The 20,887-nt window shown below is 39.9% G+C and overlaps 2 protein-coding genes across 7 annotated transcripts in view; one reads left to right on the forward strand and one right to left on the reverse strand.

Annotated features, from left to right (window-relative positions):
- trhr2 (thyrotropin releasing hormone receptor 2) overlaps window positions 1-10,578 on the reverse strand; it is a 62,218-nt gene extending 51,640 nt beyond the window's left edge. For 2 of the 6 annotated variants that reach the window (XM_057835909.1, XM_057835910.1), the window contains exon 1: window positions 10,423-10,577. The gene's annotated coding sequence lies outside the window, so the exon portion shown is untranslated. Of the gene's footprint in view, window positions 1-276; window positions 431-4,119; window positions 4,174-10,422 lie in introns of those variants that run through there. The other 4 variants (XM_057835914.1, XM_057835912.1, XM_057835913.1 and 1 more) reach the window with 4 other exon arrangements.
- The window catches only part of zc3h18 (zinc finger CCCH-type containing 18), a 59,575-nt gene continuing 49,221 nt past the window's right edge, over window positions 10,534-20,887 (forward strand). The window contains exons 1-3 of the mRNA XM_057835924.1: window positions 10,534-10,732; window positions 11,636-12,636; window positions 12,876-12,960. Of these exons, the coding sequence (XP_057691907.1) occupies window positions 11,650-12,636; window positions 12,876-12,960 (1,072 nt within the window). The 5' untranslated portion in view covers window positions 10,534-10,732; window positions 11,636-11,649. The remainder of the gene's footprint in view (window positions 10,733-11,635; window positions 12,637-12,875; window positions 12,961-20,887) is intronic.

Genomic DNA, 20,887 nt, shown 5'->3' on the forward strand with positions numbered 1-20,887 from the left:
TGTGAACTGTGTATTCTTTGAGTGACAACCTCAATTGCTGAGTGAAAAAAATATGTAATTTATGCAGCAAACATTTTCAATTGTTGTTTAGATAATGAAGCTAATTCTTATTACAAGATGAGTGAAGTTATACTGTTCTTAGTCTATTCTTTTGATTTACTCATTTTGTGTCAAACTCCTGTTGAATGTAGGACAATGAAATCAATACAGGTGCGCATATGTTGGAACCAAACTTATTTTTGTTAACTCATTTTAGAAGGAAAAATAGTTATTTACCTCAAGCCTCTCTCTGAAATGACATCTTCATCTTGAGCCTTTGCAAGAACATGATCAAAACTCTTATTTCCTCACGTGTCTGGCTGCGCCGAGGCAGTTGAATGTGTCAGTCGTTGGGTTACCTGCTGTTTCGCTCCTTCGCAAGATCAGTCGCCACTCAGTACAACTTGGGAAGCAGTGCGAGTGACTTCAAAATAAAAGCTGATCCCTTCAGAATAAATCAACGTACAAATTATGTGCCTTGCAGTATTTACAATTTTACACTATTGTCACCGTAACATTTACTTGAAAAATAAATGGTGCATCAATCCTTTTGCATTTATAAAATATCTTTTCATTTTTCTAGTCACAATATGGCTGATAAAACTAAATGATATCCACTCTTCATTTTTATTGACCCACATTTAAATATTATTGTATATAAGTATGTGAACATAAAGACAAAAATGGAAAGAATTGTCATGCATGTGCGACATGCTTCTGTTGTGTTTGTTGCAGTAGCGGTTTTAGAGGTGAAGCCACAGGGGCACTGGCCCCACCTCTAATTTGAAGTGCCCTATTCCCATTTTAGCACAAAGCACGGCGATCTGCGAATCTTTCTTTTCTGAAGTGAGAGAAATGATATGTTGTTTCTAGAGTATGTTAAATATTAAGGGTGTTAAGAAAAATCGATTGTGAGATATAATCGCAATATTACATCATGCAATATCGATCCTTACACGTGTTTTTGGTGGAAATACGGTAAATAATACGCTGGCTGCACTTCTACTCCCGTCCACTAGTGGCAGCAAACAGCAGCCTTGCCTTATAGTCTGCTGAAGTCAGAACAACATCTTGCAAGAGTTATCCCAATAGCTATAGACCCCAGTCACGTGACGTCACAACTCCGTCCCCCTGACTGGTGCCGCCATATTGTCCGTCAGCTAATCGTGTTTACAGATTACCGCTACGTATATTCCTCCTATTAATGCGTGTTTTTCTGCTTGTCTAAGGAAATCACCGCCGAGTAAACGAACCCAAAAACCTTCCTGACAATCGTTAACATTGATTAATCAAAATGATGAAGGCATGTGTGGCGGCTGGTTGCAGTTACAGAGAAGATAAACGGTCATTTTAGTAGTTAGTCATTTCTAAAGCAGCACGGTTTGTTTATCTCGGTCCATGATGCGTTTGTGTCGACAGCGGTCAGACAGCAGCGAAAACATCAACATTATCAGACGGAGACTACGAAGCTCGTCGCCACGGTCGCGCAGCAAGAAGGTGAGCGCCACAACAGGTGTTGTGCCGAAAAATAGCCGCCCTGCATGAAATGTCCCCCCTGACGGGAGCGCCCACACGGAAACAACTTTCTTGTACCGTGAATATGTATTATTTTACTCTGCTTGAACTAATAAATGTCATGCCTGTGTGATTGTCATTGGGATATGGTCGTGAAAACCTTTAGACTAATACATTTCTGTTCAAAGATGGTTATGTGGCCCAGTCCACGATTTGTTACTAAAACACAGTACTAATATTTTGTGTAATTTAATTATTTAAAACTGATCTTACAGTCGTAAATCCATTACTGTAATGTGTCCATGAAAACATTTGATGTTTTCACGTCAATAAAGCGTTATAAATAAGTGCTTCCGTCAGGGGGGACATTTCACGCGGCGCAGCTATTTTTCGGCACACACCGGCCCGTTGTCGATCAAGTTTCATTTTACAATCGTGACAACGGTGACGCTCAGCTGACCAAATGTCAGTTTACATTCGGGCCAGTGCCCATTTTGGGTACCCGACTCCTCATCGTGACATAAACTGGAGTATGATTGGAAATTTTGTGGTCTCAGGACGAGCTCTGACGCACGGGACGGGACCGGACGGGAGGAAACATCGGATTGGGCATCAAATATGGATCTGGCAACTGGACCGACCGAAGCTTTTCCAAATAACGGCTTTTATGCAACTCATCCAATGAGTTTACAGCGTCTGAAAGCACCGGGGCTTCCATAATTTGCAAGTGAATCCACCTTTAGAAACTACGATCATTGACAATAAGGACACACAATGACGGACAATATGGTGGCACAATACAGTGATCACGTGATTGTGTGACGTTGGTGATTGGGTTCTATAGTCTCGCAGGGTTTGGTGCCACGGAGCAAAGTGTCAACATGGCGGATGGAGATACATGATGCACCATACAACCTTTATAAGTCTGAAATTTGGGCTCATTTTGGCTGTTAGTGCAAAAACGGAGGCATGGAGTGTGACAAAAGCCACGCCATATGCAAGCTGGGCAATGCAAAAGTGAAATACTGCGAAAGTACCACAAACTTGTGTGCGCACATTGCAAGACAGCCTTGTGGTGGTTGGTATACCTGGATGCTCAAGCTAATGTTTTGACCTGGCATTTTTTTAAATAACTGTTTGTTATTGACATGCTATACATCCTTTAAGATTTTTTTTTTTTTTTTTTTTATATCGACTCGAATCGTTACACGAATCGTATTGCAAGATATGAGGCAACACACACCCCTAATATATATTAATGCTGATTTTCTTGTTTAAAATGGCTTCTCAAAAAAGTGATTACAATTATTTTTTCCATGTATAGTGTTTGTATCCTTACTTCCTTACTTGCACACAGTATGATTAAATACGAATTGCTACAAACTTTACTTTTTCATCCTTTCTCGACAGTGTCAAGCAAATGTTTTTACCACCACCTGCAGGATAATGTGCGTATTGCTTTGTTGACCAAAACAAACACTGAACAATGACTGACATTTGGAAAAAATGTCACCGTTTCAGAAAAATCCTTGTACTGCCACTGGTTTGTTGACAGATTTTCTACATGTATATGATAGTCACTATCATGCACTATCAGATAGTGCATTAGTGTACAGTGCACCTCACAGTGTACCTCCAATGGTTAGCTAAAAAGAATATAGATGGTTTATCAAGAAAAACTGCATCCAATGCATTATTTTTGTGAATTTTAAAACTTTACCCCCATACTTTTGTAACATTTAGTTACCTTGTGTGTGATATAAAGCTGCCTTGCCTTAATAAGTTACAAGCATTGCAGATACTAAATTTGTTGAGCTAGGGGAAATGATGTGATTAAAACTACGCAATTGTACAAATAAGACATACCTGATTGCAGGGGTGTCACTAGGTTTTAAGAACGGGGGGCTTAGCCCCCAGGAGTTACACAGGATGTAAGTGAACATAGCGTACAAACTTAAAACTTCAAAAACAGCTAAGAAAGACTGAATGTATACATATATATATTATATATGTGTGTGTTGTGTACATGCAACTACTGATGCATCTGGACACATCTTCAGTTATATCTGGGTCAGGCTAATTTGCCTTACACACAGAGACACACAAACATATATCTGAAAAATTATTCAAAACATAAATACATACAGTACAGGCCAAATGTTTGGACACACCTCAATCAATGCAACAAAAATGAAGGTCCCAACCCACTGATAAAGCAATAAATTCCACCAATTACCCCTGACAAGGCATACCTGTGAAGTCAAAAACCATTTTAGGTGACTCCTTCTTGAAGCTCATCAAGAATACTAGATACTATAATCAGTTTTTGATTTTTTTTTTTTTTTTTTTTTTTTTTTGCCAAGTATATAATCCCACACATATTGATTCATAGTTGTACTACCTTAGGGAAGAATTCGTAATGTAAATCGTCATGAAAATAAAGAAAACGCACTAATGAGAAGGTGTGTCCTAACTTTTGGCCTGTACTGTATGTGGGTGTGGGTGTGTGTGTGTGGGGGGGGGGGGGGGGGGTTTCCACTTTCTAATCATTACTCTCCTACTTACCGTTTAAGTAAAGGTCTCTCCACTGTCACCGTCTTTGCTCCTCTGCTCTGAATGCTACAGGTCAATAAAGGTGGTGGAGTGATTATTTGTGTGTTATTATGACTATCCACTGATGATAATTATACATGAATGAGCTCAGCTCCTCTACTCATCGGTGTAAAGTGAGAAACACAGCTGATGCTCCAGAAGGAAGTCACCCCGAAGATAGAGGTAACAAGAGTGCACACCTTACTCTATTTTCGGAGGAGCTGAAGCCCCCCTAAAACACCTCTAACGACGCCACTGCTATGAAGCAAGGGAAAACTGACAGATTTATGATCATATTTAAGTTAATAAAGAAAGGTTATGATTATTGACTTAAACATATATATAATAAATATTGTGGCAACTTCACAGTGAATATGTCAGCATTTTATATATATATATATATGTTAGGGCTGCCAAATGATTAAAATTTTTAATCGAGTTAATTACAGCTTAAAAATTAATTAATCGTAATTAATCGCAATTCAAACCATCTATAAAATATGCCATATTTTTCTGTAAATTATTGTTGGAATGGAAAGATAAGACACAAGATGGATATATACATTCAAAATATGGTACATAAGTACTGTATTTGTTTATTTTAACAATAAATCAACAAGATGGCATTAACATTATTAACATTTTGTTAAAGCGATCCATGGATAGAAAGACTTGTAGTTCTTAAAAGATAAATGTTAGTACAAGTTATAGACCCAAATCACGTGACGTCACAACTCCACCCCCGTCCGTCAGCGCACCGTGTTTACATATTACCGCTACGTACATTCCTCTATTACTGCGTGTTTTTCTTCTTGTCTAAGGAATCACCGCCTAGTAAACGAACCCAAAAACCTTCCTGACAATCGTTAACATTCATTAATCAAAATGGTGAAGGCGTGTGTGGCGATTGGTTGCAGTTACAGAGAAGATAAACGGTCATTTTAGTAGTTGCTGTGTGCCCATTGTTAAAAGGGCAAATCTCTAAGGCAGCACGGTTTGTTTATCTCGGTCCATGATGCGTTTGTGTCAACAACCGTCAGACAGCGGCAAAAACATCAATATGATGGCAACACGATCGCAGACATCATCAGACGGAGACTACGAAGCTCGTCGCCACGGTCGCGCAGCAAGAAGGTGAGCGCAACAACAGGTGTTGAGCCGAAAAATAGCCGCCCTACGTGAAATGTCCCCCCTGATGGGAGCGCCCACACGGAAACGACTTTCTTGTACCGTGAATATGTATTATTTTACTCTGCTTTAATTAATAAATGTCATACCTGTGTGATTGTCATTGGGATATGGTCGTGAAAACCTTTAGACTAATACATTTCTGTTCAAAGATGGTTATGTGGCCCAGTCCACGATTTGTTACTAAAACACAGTACTAATATCTTAATTTAATTATGTAAAACTGATCTTACAGTCGTAAATCCATTACTGTAATGCGTCCATGAAAACATTTGATGTTTTCACTGCAATAAAGCGTTATAAATAAGCGCTCCCGTCGGGGGACATTTCATGCGGGGCAGCTATTTTTCGCCACACAGCGGCCCGTTGTCGATCCAAGTTTCATTTTACAGTCGTAACAACGGTGACGCTCAGCTCACCAAATGTTGGTTTATATTCGGGCCGGTGCCCATTTTGGGTACCCGACTCCTCATTGTGACATAAACTGGAGTATAATTGGAAATTTTGTGGTCTCAGGACGAGCACTGACGCATGGGACGGGACCGGACGGGAGGAAACATCGGTTTGGGCACCAAATATTGATCTGGCGACATGATCGACCGAAGCTTTTCCAAATAACGGCTTTTATGCAACTCATCCAATGAGTTTACAGCGCTCGAAAGCACCGTGGCTTCCATAATTTGCAAGTGAATCCACCCTTTAGAAACTATGAGCATTGACAATAAGGACACACAATGACGGACAATATGGCGGCACAATACAGCGATCACGTGATTTTGTGACGTTGGTGATTGGGGTCTATAGAAATTTTATATTAAAACCCGTCTTAATGTTTTCGTTTTAATAAAATTTGTAAAATTTTCAATCCAAAAATGAACTAGTAGCCCGCCATTGTTGATGTCAATAATTACACAATTATCATGGGTGCTTAAACCCATAAAATCAGTCGCACCCAAGCACCAGCAGAGGGCGACAAAACTAAAAAAAAAACACAAGTAACAAGTTGGCATTGCACTGTGCTGTCATTTTAATCTGTTTGAGCGGGGCATGTGCGTAACTTGCGTCAAATATTTTAACGTGATTTTTTAAATTAATTACCGCCCGTTAACGCGATAATTTTGACAGCCCTAATATATATATATATATATATATATAACGGGCAGTAATTAATTTTAAAAATTAATCACATTAAAATATTTAACGCAATTAACGCATGCGCGGAACGAACCACTCAAGCATTGCTGCGAACAGACTACAACGGCGCCGTTTGAAGTATATTGAGAGCTAAGCAAGTAGAGTGGATGCAAGTCTTACCGGCACCCCCAAGGGGCTGCTGTGTTTTTCAATGTGACCGGCATTGATTGAGCAGTGAGGAAGAAAGTGATCGAGCGAGTCAGAGAGAGGGAGCGAGAGAGTAGACAGTAGAGATGCTGCGTCCCCCACATGCTTTTGTTTTGTTAATAAAAGTACCCATAAAAAGCCATCCAACGCTTTTCGGTACTTATATGCACGCCGCCGCCTTCCTAAGGAGGAAGTCGGACAAACCGGGCCAACCAACGATACAGAGCCAACCTGGATCGTCGGTCCACTCCTCACTATAGCGAGGAGTTTAAAGCATCGCCAATTACCAAAAGGGGCGAAAAGGTATTTATTGGTATAAGCTGTAGCATTTCAACACAACAGTTACAGTGCCTTGCAAAAGTATTCGGCCCCCTTGAATCTTGCAACCTTTCGCCACATTTCAGGCTTCAAACATAAAGATATGAAATTTAATTTTTTTGTCAAGAATCAACAACAAGTGGGACACAATCGTGAAGTGGAACAACATTTATTGGATAATTTAAACTTTTTTAACAAATAAAAAACTGAAAAGTGGGGCGTGCAATATTATTCGGCCCCTTTAATTTCAGTGCAGCAAACTCACTCCAGAAGTTCAGTGAGGATCTCTGAATGATCCAAAGTTGTCCTAAATGACCGATGATGATAAATAGAATCCACCTGTGTGTAATCAAGTCTCCGTATAAATGCACCTGCTCTGTGATAGTCTCAGGGTTCTGTTTAAAGTGCAGAGAGCATTATGAAAACCAAGGAACACACCAGGCAGGTCCGAGATACTGTTGTGGAGAAGTTTAAAGCCGGATTTGGATACAAAAAGATTTCCCAAGCTTTAAACATCTCAAGGAGCACTGTGCAAGCCATCATATTGAAATGGAAGGAGCATCAGACCACTGCAAATCTACCAAGACCCGGCCGTCCTTCCAAACTTTCTTCTCAAACAAGGAGAAAACTGATCAGAGATGCAGCCAAGAGGCCCATGATCACTCTGGATGAACTGCAGAGATCTACAGCTGAGGTGGGAGAGTCTGTCCATAGGACAACAATAAGTCGTACACTGCACAAATCTGGCCTTTATGGAAGAGTGGCAAGAAGAAAGCCATTTCTCAAAGATATCCATAAAAGTCTTGTTTAAAGTTTGCCACAAGCCACCTGGGAGACACACCAAACATGTGGAAGAAGGTGCTCTGGTCAGATGAAACCAAAATTGAACTTTTTGGCCACAATGCAAAACGATATGTTTGGCGTAAAAGCAACACAGCTCATCACCCTGAACACACCATCCCCACTGTCAAACATGGTGGTGGCAGCATCATGGTTTGGGCCTGATTTTCTTCAGCAGGGACAGGGAAGATGGTTAAAATTGACGGGAAGATGGATGCAGCCAAATACAGGAACATTCTGGAAGAAAACCTGTTGGTATCTGCACAAGACCTGAGACTGGGACGGAGATTTATCTTCCAACAGGACAATGATCCAAAACATAAAGCCAAATCTACAATGGAATGGTTCAAAAATAAACGTATCCAGGTGTTAGAATGGCCAAGTCAAAGTCCAGATCTGAATCCAATCGAGAATCTGTGGAAAGACCTGAAGACTGCTGTTCACAAACACTCTCCATCCAACCTCACTGAGCTCGAGCTGTTTTGCAAGGAAGAATGGGCAAGAATGTCAGTCTCTCGATGTGCAAAACTGATAGAAACATACCCCAAGCGACTTGCAGCTGTAATTGGAGCAAAAAGTGGCGCTACAAAGTATTAACGCAAGGGGGCCGAATAATATTGCACGCCCCACTTTTCAGTTTTTTATTTGTTAAAAAAGTTTAAATTATCCAATAAATTTTGTTCCACTTCACGATTGTGTCCCACTTGTTGTTGATTCTTGACAAAAAAATTAAAATTCTATATCTTTATGTTTGAAGCCTGAAATGTGGCGAAAGGTTGCAAGGTTCAAGGGGGCCGAATACTTTTGCAAGGCGCTGTATAATCATTTTGTGCGAAAATGGGGAAGAATGACTGGAGATGATCTTTATCTTAACACAATGTATTGAACAAAACGCAGAGAAGATATCCCATATGTAGCCACCATTGTGACTCATGTTTCCCCAAATTCCCATCATGCATTTGGGCAGTTAAGAACATTTAGGTCGCTACAGTATCATTTCGTGAAAGCACAACAAAAATAATATTCCTATCTCTCAAAAAAAAAATAATGTTCACAAAAAGAAAAGTGCTCAATGCAAAGAGAACTGGCATTGTACTCACATTTATCTTTTGAGAATTACAAGTCTTTCTATCCGTGGATCCCTTTCACAGAAAGAATGTTAATATTAATGCCGTCTTGTGGATTTATTGTTATAATAAACAAATACAGTACTTATGTAAAGTATGTTTAATGTATATATCCATCTTGTCTTATCTTTCCATTCCAACAATAATTTACAGAAAAATATGGCATATTTTACAGATGGTTTGAATTGCGATTAATTACGATTAATTAATTTTTAAGCTGTAATTAACTCGATTAAAATTTTTAATCGTTTGACAGCCCAAATATATGATAGGGTCGAGAGGGTAATGCATTTTTGGCATTTCTATGGACTTTCAATGACACAGTACTATTTACACTCAACATAACACTCCCTAATGGTCCAAATCTAACCTTAAACCGTAACGTTAAACCAGGGATTCCCCTCCAAGGTGACCTGGAAAGGAAAAAACATTGCATTGCGTTGGAAATTTGTCAAATTTGCGGTATACGACCAATGGGTCCTGAGTACACTTGAAATAAAATCGGGACGGTACACTTCTCTCGAGTGAACAAATAAGACTTTTAATTTATTGGTAACATTTCCATCATCACTTCTATGACACCATTAACCCCTCCAATAAAATGGGACAGTAAAGATGACTAATCTGAACAAAGACACATACTGGACTGTGCTTGAATCAACGTGGCAACAGTAATATGTGATAATGGTGACTCCAAGTGGACAACAATGATCTCTGCACTTCACAACTTCATGACCTGCAACTATTGCATGTTAACAGCAACATCTTGCATTGCAAATTGTGTGTAATCCTGGAAACAGTCTTTAATTTCCTGAATGGAATTGAAATTTTCCTGAAGGGAATCTAGAAACGTCCCTGATTGTTGCGCTTGTTTTCAGCAACTCCTGCTCTCAGCATTTGGTTTTCTTTTTTCAGTAGCTCAATTTCCAGTTTTGTCTGCTCCAGAATTTCTTTGTGGAAATTAACATCTACTCCAAGCTGCTCGACTGTAGACGTTAACCTTTCAATGCGCCGAGTTGATGAAGTAGTTTCCATCATGAGCTCAATAGTGGAAATCATATTTTGGCACGTCTCGGGGCTTGCGGACAAAAATCCACGATCACTAGCAGCGGAACCCTCACTGTTTTCTCTGGACTCTCTTTTTCTTCGTTTGTTGACAGACTTCAGGGTTGTGATATTTGGTTGAGCTTTAGAGGCGTCCATTGCGCCCCTGGGATATACTTTTGTGCGTTCTCCACTTGGTAAATTCATATCTGTTGATTTTTCGCCGTCACTCAATGAAAGGATTGCGTTTGTTGTTCCCCCTTTCTTCGTGTCCTTAACTACCTTCTGTTCACCGCTTAAACGGCTATCGCCCCGGTTTTTCGAACTCTTTTTTTCCATATTGACGGATTATTATTCCGGGCTCCAAATTTTAAAGCATCACAGTCTCTTTGTTTCACAGGGGGAAATTAAAACTCACCACTTGTTCTCGTTGTCTAAAAGTCACAAAGCCTGAAGTCGTTTGAACTCGGTGCAAGTACTGTGTAGTACAAGCTACCCTCCCCGCAACCGGTTCTCACAGGCGCGTCCTTTTTGCGTGTACCCGTCGTGTCTTTATGACGTCAGCTAACAGCCATACTCGCTGTGCCGAGTGGGGTGTTTTATTTTCTGCATCCCGTCGGTCAAATTATATCGTATATGACTAATTATAGACTTCAAACATCACGAGCTGTGTGGACGCATAGTTCTTAACGCAACATCGACGCGTTGAAGGAGTTCCGACCGGCAAGGTGAATCACAGGGGTTAGCATAGTGGCATTAGGCTTATAGCACCCCTTTGGGGCAGGCGCTTATTGTTAGTGAATTGTTTTGAATTCAAAAGCAGGATGTGCTCGCTAAATTATATGCAGATGTCACTTTTGCAAGCTTCGATGAACCCGTATTTTTCGGAAATTCTCCGAAGAGAGTGTGTTGTCCGATGGTTAGCGTGTTAAATATGTTCCCTCGCGTTATGGGCCTTGTTAGCGACTAGCACGACCCTGCTAGCGTGGTTATCAGTCAATGACCCTGCAGTGAAATATGAAGTGTTTACATACTCGGTGCTGTTCTCGATTACTGTACACACTAGTAAGTGACACTATTTATCGTTCACGTGATTTCTGATACCAGAAACGCATATTTTATACGCCCTGGAAAAGTGGCTAGCCTGCTAATGCTAACGAAGGTTTTTACTTTGAACATCAGATGCATCTTTTGATAAGTAGCAAGTACATATTGCCATTTAAAGTATGCAGTTATTGTCTCTTTAATTATGTATACTTTATTAATTTCGGGCTAATGAACTGTCTTGTCTATTTTATGTACGATTTCTATGTACCAAAAAATCATAGAAATTGCCTGGAGGCTTGAGTAATCAAACATTGTTAACTGAAGGTGGCTGGTTGTGAATTCCTATGTTTCAGTGCCATTGACGGCGCTACATGTCTAAGCCTCTCCCATTCAGAATGGATTGGACTCGTAGCTCCCTCATTGGAAGCCAAATGAGTTAAACTTAGCCCCTACCAATTTAGGTGTACTAACAAATGGAAATTAAGTATTATCTAGCAGTGCACCTTTTACTTTCAAAATTCAGATTGTTGTCTTTTAAAGCTTTTGCCTTACACTGTACTTTTGTTTTTGTATTTTGCCTGCAGTAGAATATTTGCAAATGGATACACCTGAAAGCCCTACCAGGTCATTGCAGTCTCCTGTGGAGGAAAAAGACCTTTTTGACAGCGAGATACTTGATTCACCTGATGATGAGGAAGATAGGGCCATCTCAGAAAGTGAGCTGCTCTATGAAGAGAATGGAGAACTGGCGGAAGAGGATGAAGAGGAGGATACAGTTGAGATTGCCGGAGGAGGTCTGGCGTTACAAGCAGTGGGAGGAGAAGAGGACGAGGTTGTACCGGACTTTGTTTCTGAACCTGAGGATGAGGAACCTGTAGAAGAAACAGGTGGAATGGGGCAAGAGACTGAGGCAATTCTTCTCATGGAGGGGGATGATTATGATGATGATGATGATAAAGATGAGGATGATGAAGATGATGGCAATTTACAACAGGCGGGTAACCTGGATAGAGAGGATGAGGTAGGTGATGTAGATGATCATGTACTTGACACTCCTCAGTCCCCTGAATCGGAGCCAGAACAAGGCAAGAACTTTCTCTCTAAGGAAAGCAAAGAGGATTTATCGGAAGCAAATGGAGACTACAAAAGGGGTTCAGCAGACCTTGGTGCTGATGTGGATGATGAGGAGGAGGACGAAGAGAAGGGCGTGAAAAGCATTGAGGAAGAGGAAAACGATATTTTGCGTGCCGGAGTGGGGAGAGCTGCTGTATCGAGAAAGGTTAAGGAAGACTCGCCGTCTGTTTCGAGGGAGCTGGATGAACATGAGCTGGATTATGACGAAGAGGTCCCAGAGGAGCCCAACATCCCTACACACGAGGATGAAGAAGAAGAGTATGCTAAAGCTTTGGAAGAGGAGGTGAACCAAGAAACAACCGTAAAGAAAATTGAAAAGAAGCCAATCTTGCCCCCGTCCCCCAAAGATGGGGAATCTAGAAAGAAAGATGACTCTAAACTCCGCAGAGATTCCTTCAGAGACAAGAGAAAAGAAGATGATGATGGAGAGATTGATGAAGGTGAAATTGATGTAAGTATGCAACATGGTCTGACTGATATTTGTTTATATGTGAGTGGTAAAAGATAGCCTATCACAAACCATCTGCCACAAATAGATATTTCCTTGTTATTTGGATTATTTAGTTGGTTGCATTTTGTGAGAATGAAGTATTTTATACCTTGGAATGATAATTTATAAAGTCCAACTTAAGTTTAAAACTTTTGTTCAATATTCACAACTTTAATTGTTTTGTTTCCTTTTATGTACAGGACGACGATTTGGAGGAAGGGGAGGTTAAAGATCCTTCAGATAGAAAGATCAGACCTCGTCCTATCTGCAGGTTCTTCATAAAAGGTAGGCAATGTCAGACACATTAAGAGGGACATCTCTTTAACTTCTTTTGCACAGGAATGGGTGCTGCACAAAATGTTGAAAAATTATCGTCTTTGCAATAGATCCATGGTGCAGTAATTTAATACTTTGATGTGTGTTGTATTCTTTATTTCACGCTTTTGCCGTTTATCAAGATAGACCAACTCAAAATACCATAATTGTGCATTGCCATTCACCCTCTAATAACAGTACAAGTGTATCCTGCTACTATTTTCTAGAGCAGTGGTTCTTAACCTGGGTTCGATCGAACCCCAGGGGTTCAGTGAGTTAGTCTAAGGGGTTCGGCAAAAGACCCGTAGGGTAGTGATGGAGAAACCGATGCTTTCTGAAGCAGTGAATCAATATCAAGCAATGTGTCGAAATGGTTCAGTGTTATGAAACATTTGCCATGAATCAGTGTGGTGAGTCATGACACTGCTTCACCACTGCTTTCTGTATCCCTGAAGCAAATGTGTTGAAATGGTTAAGTGTTATGAAGCTTTTGCCACGAATCAGTGTGGTGAGTCACGACACTGCTTCACCACTGCTTTGTGTATCACTGAAGCAAATGTGTTGAAATGGTTCAGTGCTACGAGGCATTTGACACAGTTCAGTTTGATGACATCTGTTGGACAAAAATATATTGAACTTTCATATAACCAAGTGTCATCTGAGCAACTAAATATGTGGGTCGTATGATGGTTACATATTTTGCCTAGTGTGCAAGCAGTAGTGGGTTCGACCCCAGCATGAAATTTATTCTTTATTCTTCCCCAGATTAATAAATAATAATAATAACAACAACAACAACAAAAAAACTGTTTTGTTACTTTTAAATGAAAAACGGAAATGCTTGTGGAATAGGGAACTCTTGTTGGCACGTGTATAGAATGCTAGTGACACTGGGATGGGGATTTGGGTGTTTCACACATTTTTATTTAAAAACAAAATCATCTCAGCAGCATTTGGCTTCAGCCGGTTCCTCTTTTTGCTAATGACCTCTCCGACTTTGGAGAATATTCTCACATGGCACGAACAAATATACAAACTGGCAGATAGACAAACACAAAAACTGACACAAAAACAAACACAAAAACTGACTAACTGACAGACACAAAAAGTAACTTGTGGGGGGGCGTGTGTGTGCGTATTATATAAATCAGTGTATAGTGTGTCAATGAATGCCTATACTATGTGCATTTGCAAATTAATGTGTAATCTGTTCTAATTTCACTTTACTCTCCCTTGTTCTCAATATGACGTAATGCGCGCAAAAGCTCTCCTCACAACTCACAACATTTTGAGGGATATATCCCCTTTTTATAAGCATTGTGAGTTTGACTGAACCAAATTGACTGACTCGACCCCTCGCTACCTGAGTGACACGTCCACGGTCACGGCCGACACGCCTGTGACATCACAACGCTTAGCTTCCGCGGCCAGGTGTTTTTCCACTGAATGAAGCGAGACATCAGTACAGCGTATCGGAATACTTGTTGCCGCGAGCGCTCGACACTTGTCGGGCGTCTGCTTCGAGCGTGACGTCACAAGCTGTTCCACCGGATCCAGCGAGACATCGGGACGACTGATTCGTGATACTTCTGCCGCGAGCGCTCGACACTTGTCTCGAGCGTCTGCTTCGAGCGTAACATCACTACCGCAGGGCCCTATTGTTGTACGCTGACCAAATCTAAGCAAAGTGGCGTGTTAGATTACTGTAATTTTCGCACTATAAGGCGCACCTGACTATAACTTTTAACTCACTTTTGAAAGGATGTAAAAAATCCGAGCTGGACACAAAGGAAGTTAGAGACATATTTTGCCGGATGACACTTAATAACATCTGTGATAAACATTCATTAATTCCCATGATAATGTCATGTCATAATTATAACTGTCTTATGGCAGTCTTATGATGTCGCTGTCTAATAAAGTGTTACCTATTAACCCAAATAAATCAACTAATTAAGCTGCACTGGACAATAAGCTGCATGATTCAAAATGAAGGGGGAAAAGTAGCAGCTTTTAGTAGGAAAATTACAGTAGTTTTTTGACTGGCATGCCCCCAATTTACAGGCTTTATTTCAACTGTTTGTCATCTATTTGATTGGAGGCGAAACTGTTCTGCTCATTGGAAGGTTGACTCACACTTGGTATGAAGAAATATAACAGACTGATGGGCAGCATGGACTCAAATTTTGACCTGTTTAAAAACATGCTGTCAAAATGAGACGAAAGTTGAACGGGAATCTGCTAGATATTAGGTGAGATAAATTGGTTTTGATTTTTAATGATCCAATTCCGAAGGGTTCCGTGAATTCATATGTGAAACTCGTGGGGTACGGTACCTTTTAGCAAGGTTAAGAAACATTGTTCTAGAGTGACCACACTGTTGTTACCTTTAAGAGCATGCCAAAGATCGTAGGGGAGGGAAATAGTTTTTCTGCACAATATTGAAATTTAGATTCTAGTCACAATTTTCTTCTAATATGGCTTCAGTGCAAAATCATCATACAGCCATGGTAAATTGAAAGTATATAATATATACAGGAGTGCACATAAGTGGTCCGCATGACCGCATGCGTTCTGGACGTAGACAAACGCGCTGGCCCTCAACGGCTTCCATATGCTTTTGCTCACCGATGGCTGACCACTGTATTTGCAGCGGACACGAGAAAATAACTTCTCAAAATGTCGAAGAGGCAGGCCACACTGAGTAATTACTTCCGTGTTCCCCCACCCCCGTCAAAAGACAGACAGACGACAGTGACGTCACCGGAGCTACCGAAAAAAATGACTTTTGCTGAAAAGTAGCTACAGGAGGTACCATGGCTAGAAGCAAATGATGCTCGCACGGAAATGCGGTACAAAATGTGCCGTGAGAATCCCAATGTTGCCGATAAGAGCAGCGCATTTTATTAGGGCTGTCCCAAACGACTAATTTTCTCCCGATTAGTCAGCTGACTATTTTTACGATTAGTCGACTAATCTAATAATTAATTTAAAAAAAAAATTTTTTTTTTGTTCTAATTTAGCAATAAAATTTTTGTTGACGCTTATCAATTCACAAAAACATATTGGAACACGTAAATTATTTAAGTACAAATAAACACGTAAATAACAATAATACATTAAAAAATTAACAACGAGTTCAAATGCTGATAGAATTAACTAGTGCAAAATAATGGAATGTAAATAGATTCAGAACACTGACTTCGCCTTTCCAACATGATTCAAAACAATTCTTAAAAAAACACCTAGCATTAATATTATAGTATAGTACAATATATTATAGTGTTATAATAATTATATTATTCATTGCCAATCAGATTTTTCATAAAGGGTGTTATTTTAAAGGTATTCTTAGTGTAGAATCTGAATTTTGAAGTATGTGGGATTAACTCCAGAAATCGCTATTTATATGAAGAACATGACATGCTTATATTTTGAAATGTTCACCCAACTTCAGCTTTACACTCGCAAAAAAAAACACTTTTTGTAATTGCATGTAGTGTCAGTAATAGATTTTTTTGGTCATTTTTTTCGTTTGCAAATGCTTTTAACCAGCGATTTTTCATGTTTGAAGTGTCACCTTTTAACCGCAAGTTTGCTTTCACGAGACGACTGCCAATGTTTTATAGCAGGCTAAAGTAAGTTGCCTTTTTCCCCCATTCACCTCAGTTTAGCAGTGCTAACGTTACAGTGTTTAATATAGATGTGTTTTCTTATTTTGTATGTCTTAACTTTAATTGTACAGCGTGTTGATAAGAGAAAGGAACTGGAATATGCCATCAGCACGCACGCACCAATGTATGCACGCACGCACGCACGCATGTGTGCAGCGATAAAAGGCAGCCGTGAAAATTACCGGCCTCATTTTTATTTGCCGTGCGATAAATGGACTCATTGCATATCGTGACAGGCTTAGCAACTTCAATAAAACATGTCGTTAGTTAGTTAGATGGACTTACAAACTGGGTGACGGCGCTTTAGGTGTTTATTCACGACCGACGCGCAGCCAAGCTTGGCATTGAAGAGACAGGACAAAAGAGTGTACCCTCCTTTGTTTCTTTGAAATAAGTCAATGTTTTGGACACACTGGTGTCCTTTTTTGGCTTTGTGCCGCTTTCCGCGCTTGCATACAGAGCGTCCGACATTCTGAACTTTCCACGCATATATTTTTTTAACCCTTCATTAACCGTCGACGGGATGTTTTGCTCGTCGACGGATTTACGTCATCGATGACGTCGACTATGTCGACTAGTCGGGACAGCTCTAGATGACTGACAGGTTTGTAGCTTTGATCTGGCCTAATGCGCCTCGGAAGCTCTACGATCAAAGGGACAAATGTGTTCATCATTAATCTTGGTACACAGTCTGAAGTAGGAGTGGGAACCTCTTCATACCTCACGATACGATACAATTTGCGATACAAAGCTTACGATAACGATTGTCTCACGGTATGCCGATAGAATGATTATCGATACATTGGTCATGAAATCAACTTAAGATTAGAAGAAGAAGACCTTAGATAACCTAGCACCTAATAAACGGGAAAAACAAGCTTCTGCTGTGAATTGGAATGAGTTTACCACTAGTAGACATCCAATCCGTTTGAAGTGGGAGGGATGGCAGCGAATGAATATTCATTCGCTGCCATCCCTCCCACTTCAAATGGATTGAACATCTACGGCCATCAGTGGCAGCCAATGCTAGGCTACGAGGTAATTTTTGAGCATTTCAGAATTCATATCATTACTTTATTGATTTTCAGTCACTTCCTGTTGATTTTGTCGGATTTTATGAGTCACTTCCTGTTGATTTTGGGTTACAAAACAGGAAGTAGCCCGGAAATCTCCCAAATAAATAAGTAATGACTCAAACTCAACTGTAAGCGACCTGTAAATTCACTAGAATGAACAGAAATTGACCTGTAAATGGACTGAAAATCAGAAAGTGACTGTGAATGCTCTGGTTTCGAATGAATGAAAGTTCATTCGACCCTTCCAGTCTAAATGGATTGGGCATCGAGCACCATCAATGGCAGCCGTAAAGTTAACTAAGACACTATTATAGTGGAAGATTTTGATAGCAAGTTGTTGGTCCCTTTTTTTTTTTTTTTTTTTAACATTGACACCTTTTTAAAACGATATCTCCGATTCTTGGCAGGTGCATATCGATAACCTTTTGGGATACAAAGTATTAGAGGTGTACACCGGTACTGCCCTCACGATTCGATTCGATTACGATTCGGAGGGCCACGATTCGATTCAGAGGGTCACGATTCGATTCGGTTCGATTCGGCAATGCATCGCGATGCCTTAAAGCCTGGGATGCATTAAAATTCTAAAGCAAAGCATATTTTTCGTGAATCATGAGGCAACACAAGCGGTCAGACATTAAACAACTTTTTATTGGCTCTTGTGTCACTCTTGGTTGAAGTCAAATGAAAATACTTTTAGATATATATTTAAAAAAAAAAAAAAAAAAAAAAAAAAAAAACATCACAGCATTTAATTGGTGCTTTGAATGAGACCAGGGCTTTCTCTTTTTTTTTTTACACACAGTAGCAGCCTTTCACACAGTGCAACATCTGAACTCCTGTGCAAAATCATTAATAACAGTCACTGTATTTTAGTCACAACAACCCATCGATAAAAATATTCAAGTAAATATTAAAGAAAGCGACAAAGAAAATACTGTAGTACAGCAGCAACTTTATCGCAATATCAATCCAGGGATCAGTTCAGTTGCAAAGGAAACATCCAACTAAATTGCAATGTAGAACAAAAGTAAAATGTAGGCCTAGCCCACTATATATGTGCAATCAACTTAGAAATGCAATCAGTAACTACCACATAACAATAAAAAATAATGAATTAAAATGAAGTGCAGCAGCATTTTAGCAGCCATAACAATCTGTTTCAACATGAGGAAATATCATTTTTTTGCAATTGAGAGAGCAGAGAGATAGTAGAGGTTAGATGGGGCCTAAAAAAATCCAGCCCGACCCGACACGGCCCGCTGGTATTGAAGCCCGACGCTTGGAGTGACGCGGAAAAAAAAAACGCAGCAGCAGCGATTCATTTTCATTTCTTCGAGATGGCAGAAAAAAACGCATGTTTCTTAATGTTTAAATAGTCTACATATTTTTGTGATCATTATAGAAGCATTTACACAACGAAATAACGCTGGGAAAGTTCAATATTAAAAAAAAAACGAGTTTGCAGACACACAGAGGAGAGGATTCAAAAGGATCACATTTGTGTTGCCTTTGTGTGCATAAAAAAGTGTCTTTCGTAACGAATTCTCAGTTGGCAGAAAAAAAACGCAAGTTTTCTTAATGTTTAAATAGTCTACATATTTTTGTGATCATTATAAAATCATTTACACAACGAAATAACGCTGGGAAAGTTTAATTTAAAAAAAAAAAAGAGTTTGCAGAAACACAGAGGAGAGGATTCAAAAGGATCACCTTTGTGTGCATAAATAAAAGTGTCTTTCGTAACGAATCGCAAGCGCCACAGCAGAGGAGAAGAAGAAAAAGCGGGCGGCGCCACTGCCTCATGTGAGTGCACAAGCAAATGCACAATACAGAGAGCCTGCTCTCGGTTTTATCCCTTTTTTTTTAATATAATTTATTAGTCCGGCGCGGGGCGGCCCGACCCGACCCGACCTGAACGTGAATGCTTAACATTTTGGGCCCGACCCGTTCGGGTTCGGGCACAAGATCTAACCTCTAAGAGATAGGACATAACATAACAATGGCTGAAGCGGAGAAAGAGGGAGCATGAAAGATTCTTGATGCACCTAAGACATTGAAAGCTGACATCTGGAGACATTTTGGCTTCTATGAGGTTGGTGGGAAACTTGACCAGAGTTATGCAGTGTGTAAAAAATGAAACATGACAATAATCATACAAATGGGGAAACCAAATCCATTGCATCACCGGAATTGCGCAGGGAAGATTTTCGAACATACTTATATATTTTAAAATGCGATAAATCGATTCGGCTTGTTGCCCGCATCGAATCGAATCGTCCATGCCCCGCATCGGGATGCATCGCCGCATCGATTATTGTTGACACCACTACAAAGTATGGCAATATATCACCATTTTGACATTTTGTCACACTCCTTGTCCGAAGTTTGCTGTGGCAACTCATTCATTGTGTAAGAGAGAGGCTGTTCTCAGCAGCGTGAGCGTCAAAGCAAAAAAAAAAAACTGGTATTTGGACTCTGTATTGACAGATTCTCAAAATCAGGAGACTCGGACTCTGGTGCAAAAATATGCGATCGGGACATCCCTAGTAATCATACCGCTAAATGCAGGCGAAGGGAGTTTGTTGGTGATAGATGAAAATTGGTGTATATAAAAGGCTGCACAATTGCTGCTTTTATGAAGAAAAAGGTTTACATAAAAAAACAAAAAGCAATCGCATGTCCTGCGATTGGACTATTACGCATGCGCACATTGCGATGGTGATGTGCAAACGATATATTGTGCAGGCCTAGTTACAATCCAGCTTGGACAACTCGAACATCCCATTTTATCGACCATTACATTACACTACCATTACACTCTATCCACATTGAGCGAGCCTTTTTGTCAGGAAAAACTCTTAATACCACTAAATAGTTGTACTACACTCAGCAAATTGCGAATAGCAGTCAATTGTTAATAAATCTGTTTACAAGTAAATATTTTTCTGACAATTTACAGATTACATCTGATGCATTTTTTGCATTTATTTTTGCACATTCTTGTTCATCCATTTAGTTTAAAAAAAAAATTTTTTTTTAAACCGTTACTAAAGATTGGGAATATAATTGACTTGACTTTTTTTTAGAACATGTACTTAAGGCCCCTAACAACACCCTCTTTTTTGATTCAACCTTATTGTACCT

Source organism: Corythoichthys intestinalis, chromosome 5 (assembly GCF_030265065.1).
Source record: "Corythoichthys intestinalis isolate RoL2023-P3 chromosome 5, ASM3026506v1, whole genome shotgun sequence".
NCBI classification, from domain to species: Eukaryota; Metazoa; Chordata; class Actinopteri; order Syngnathiformes; family Syngnathidae; genus Corythoichthys; species Corythoichthys intestinalis.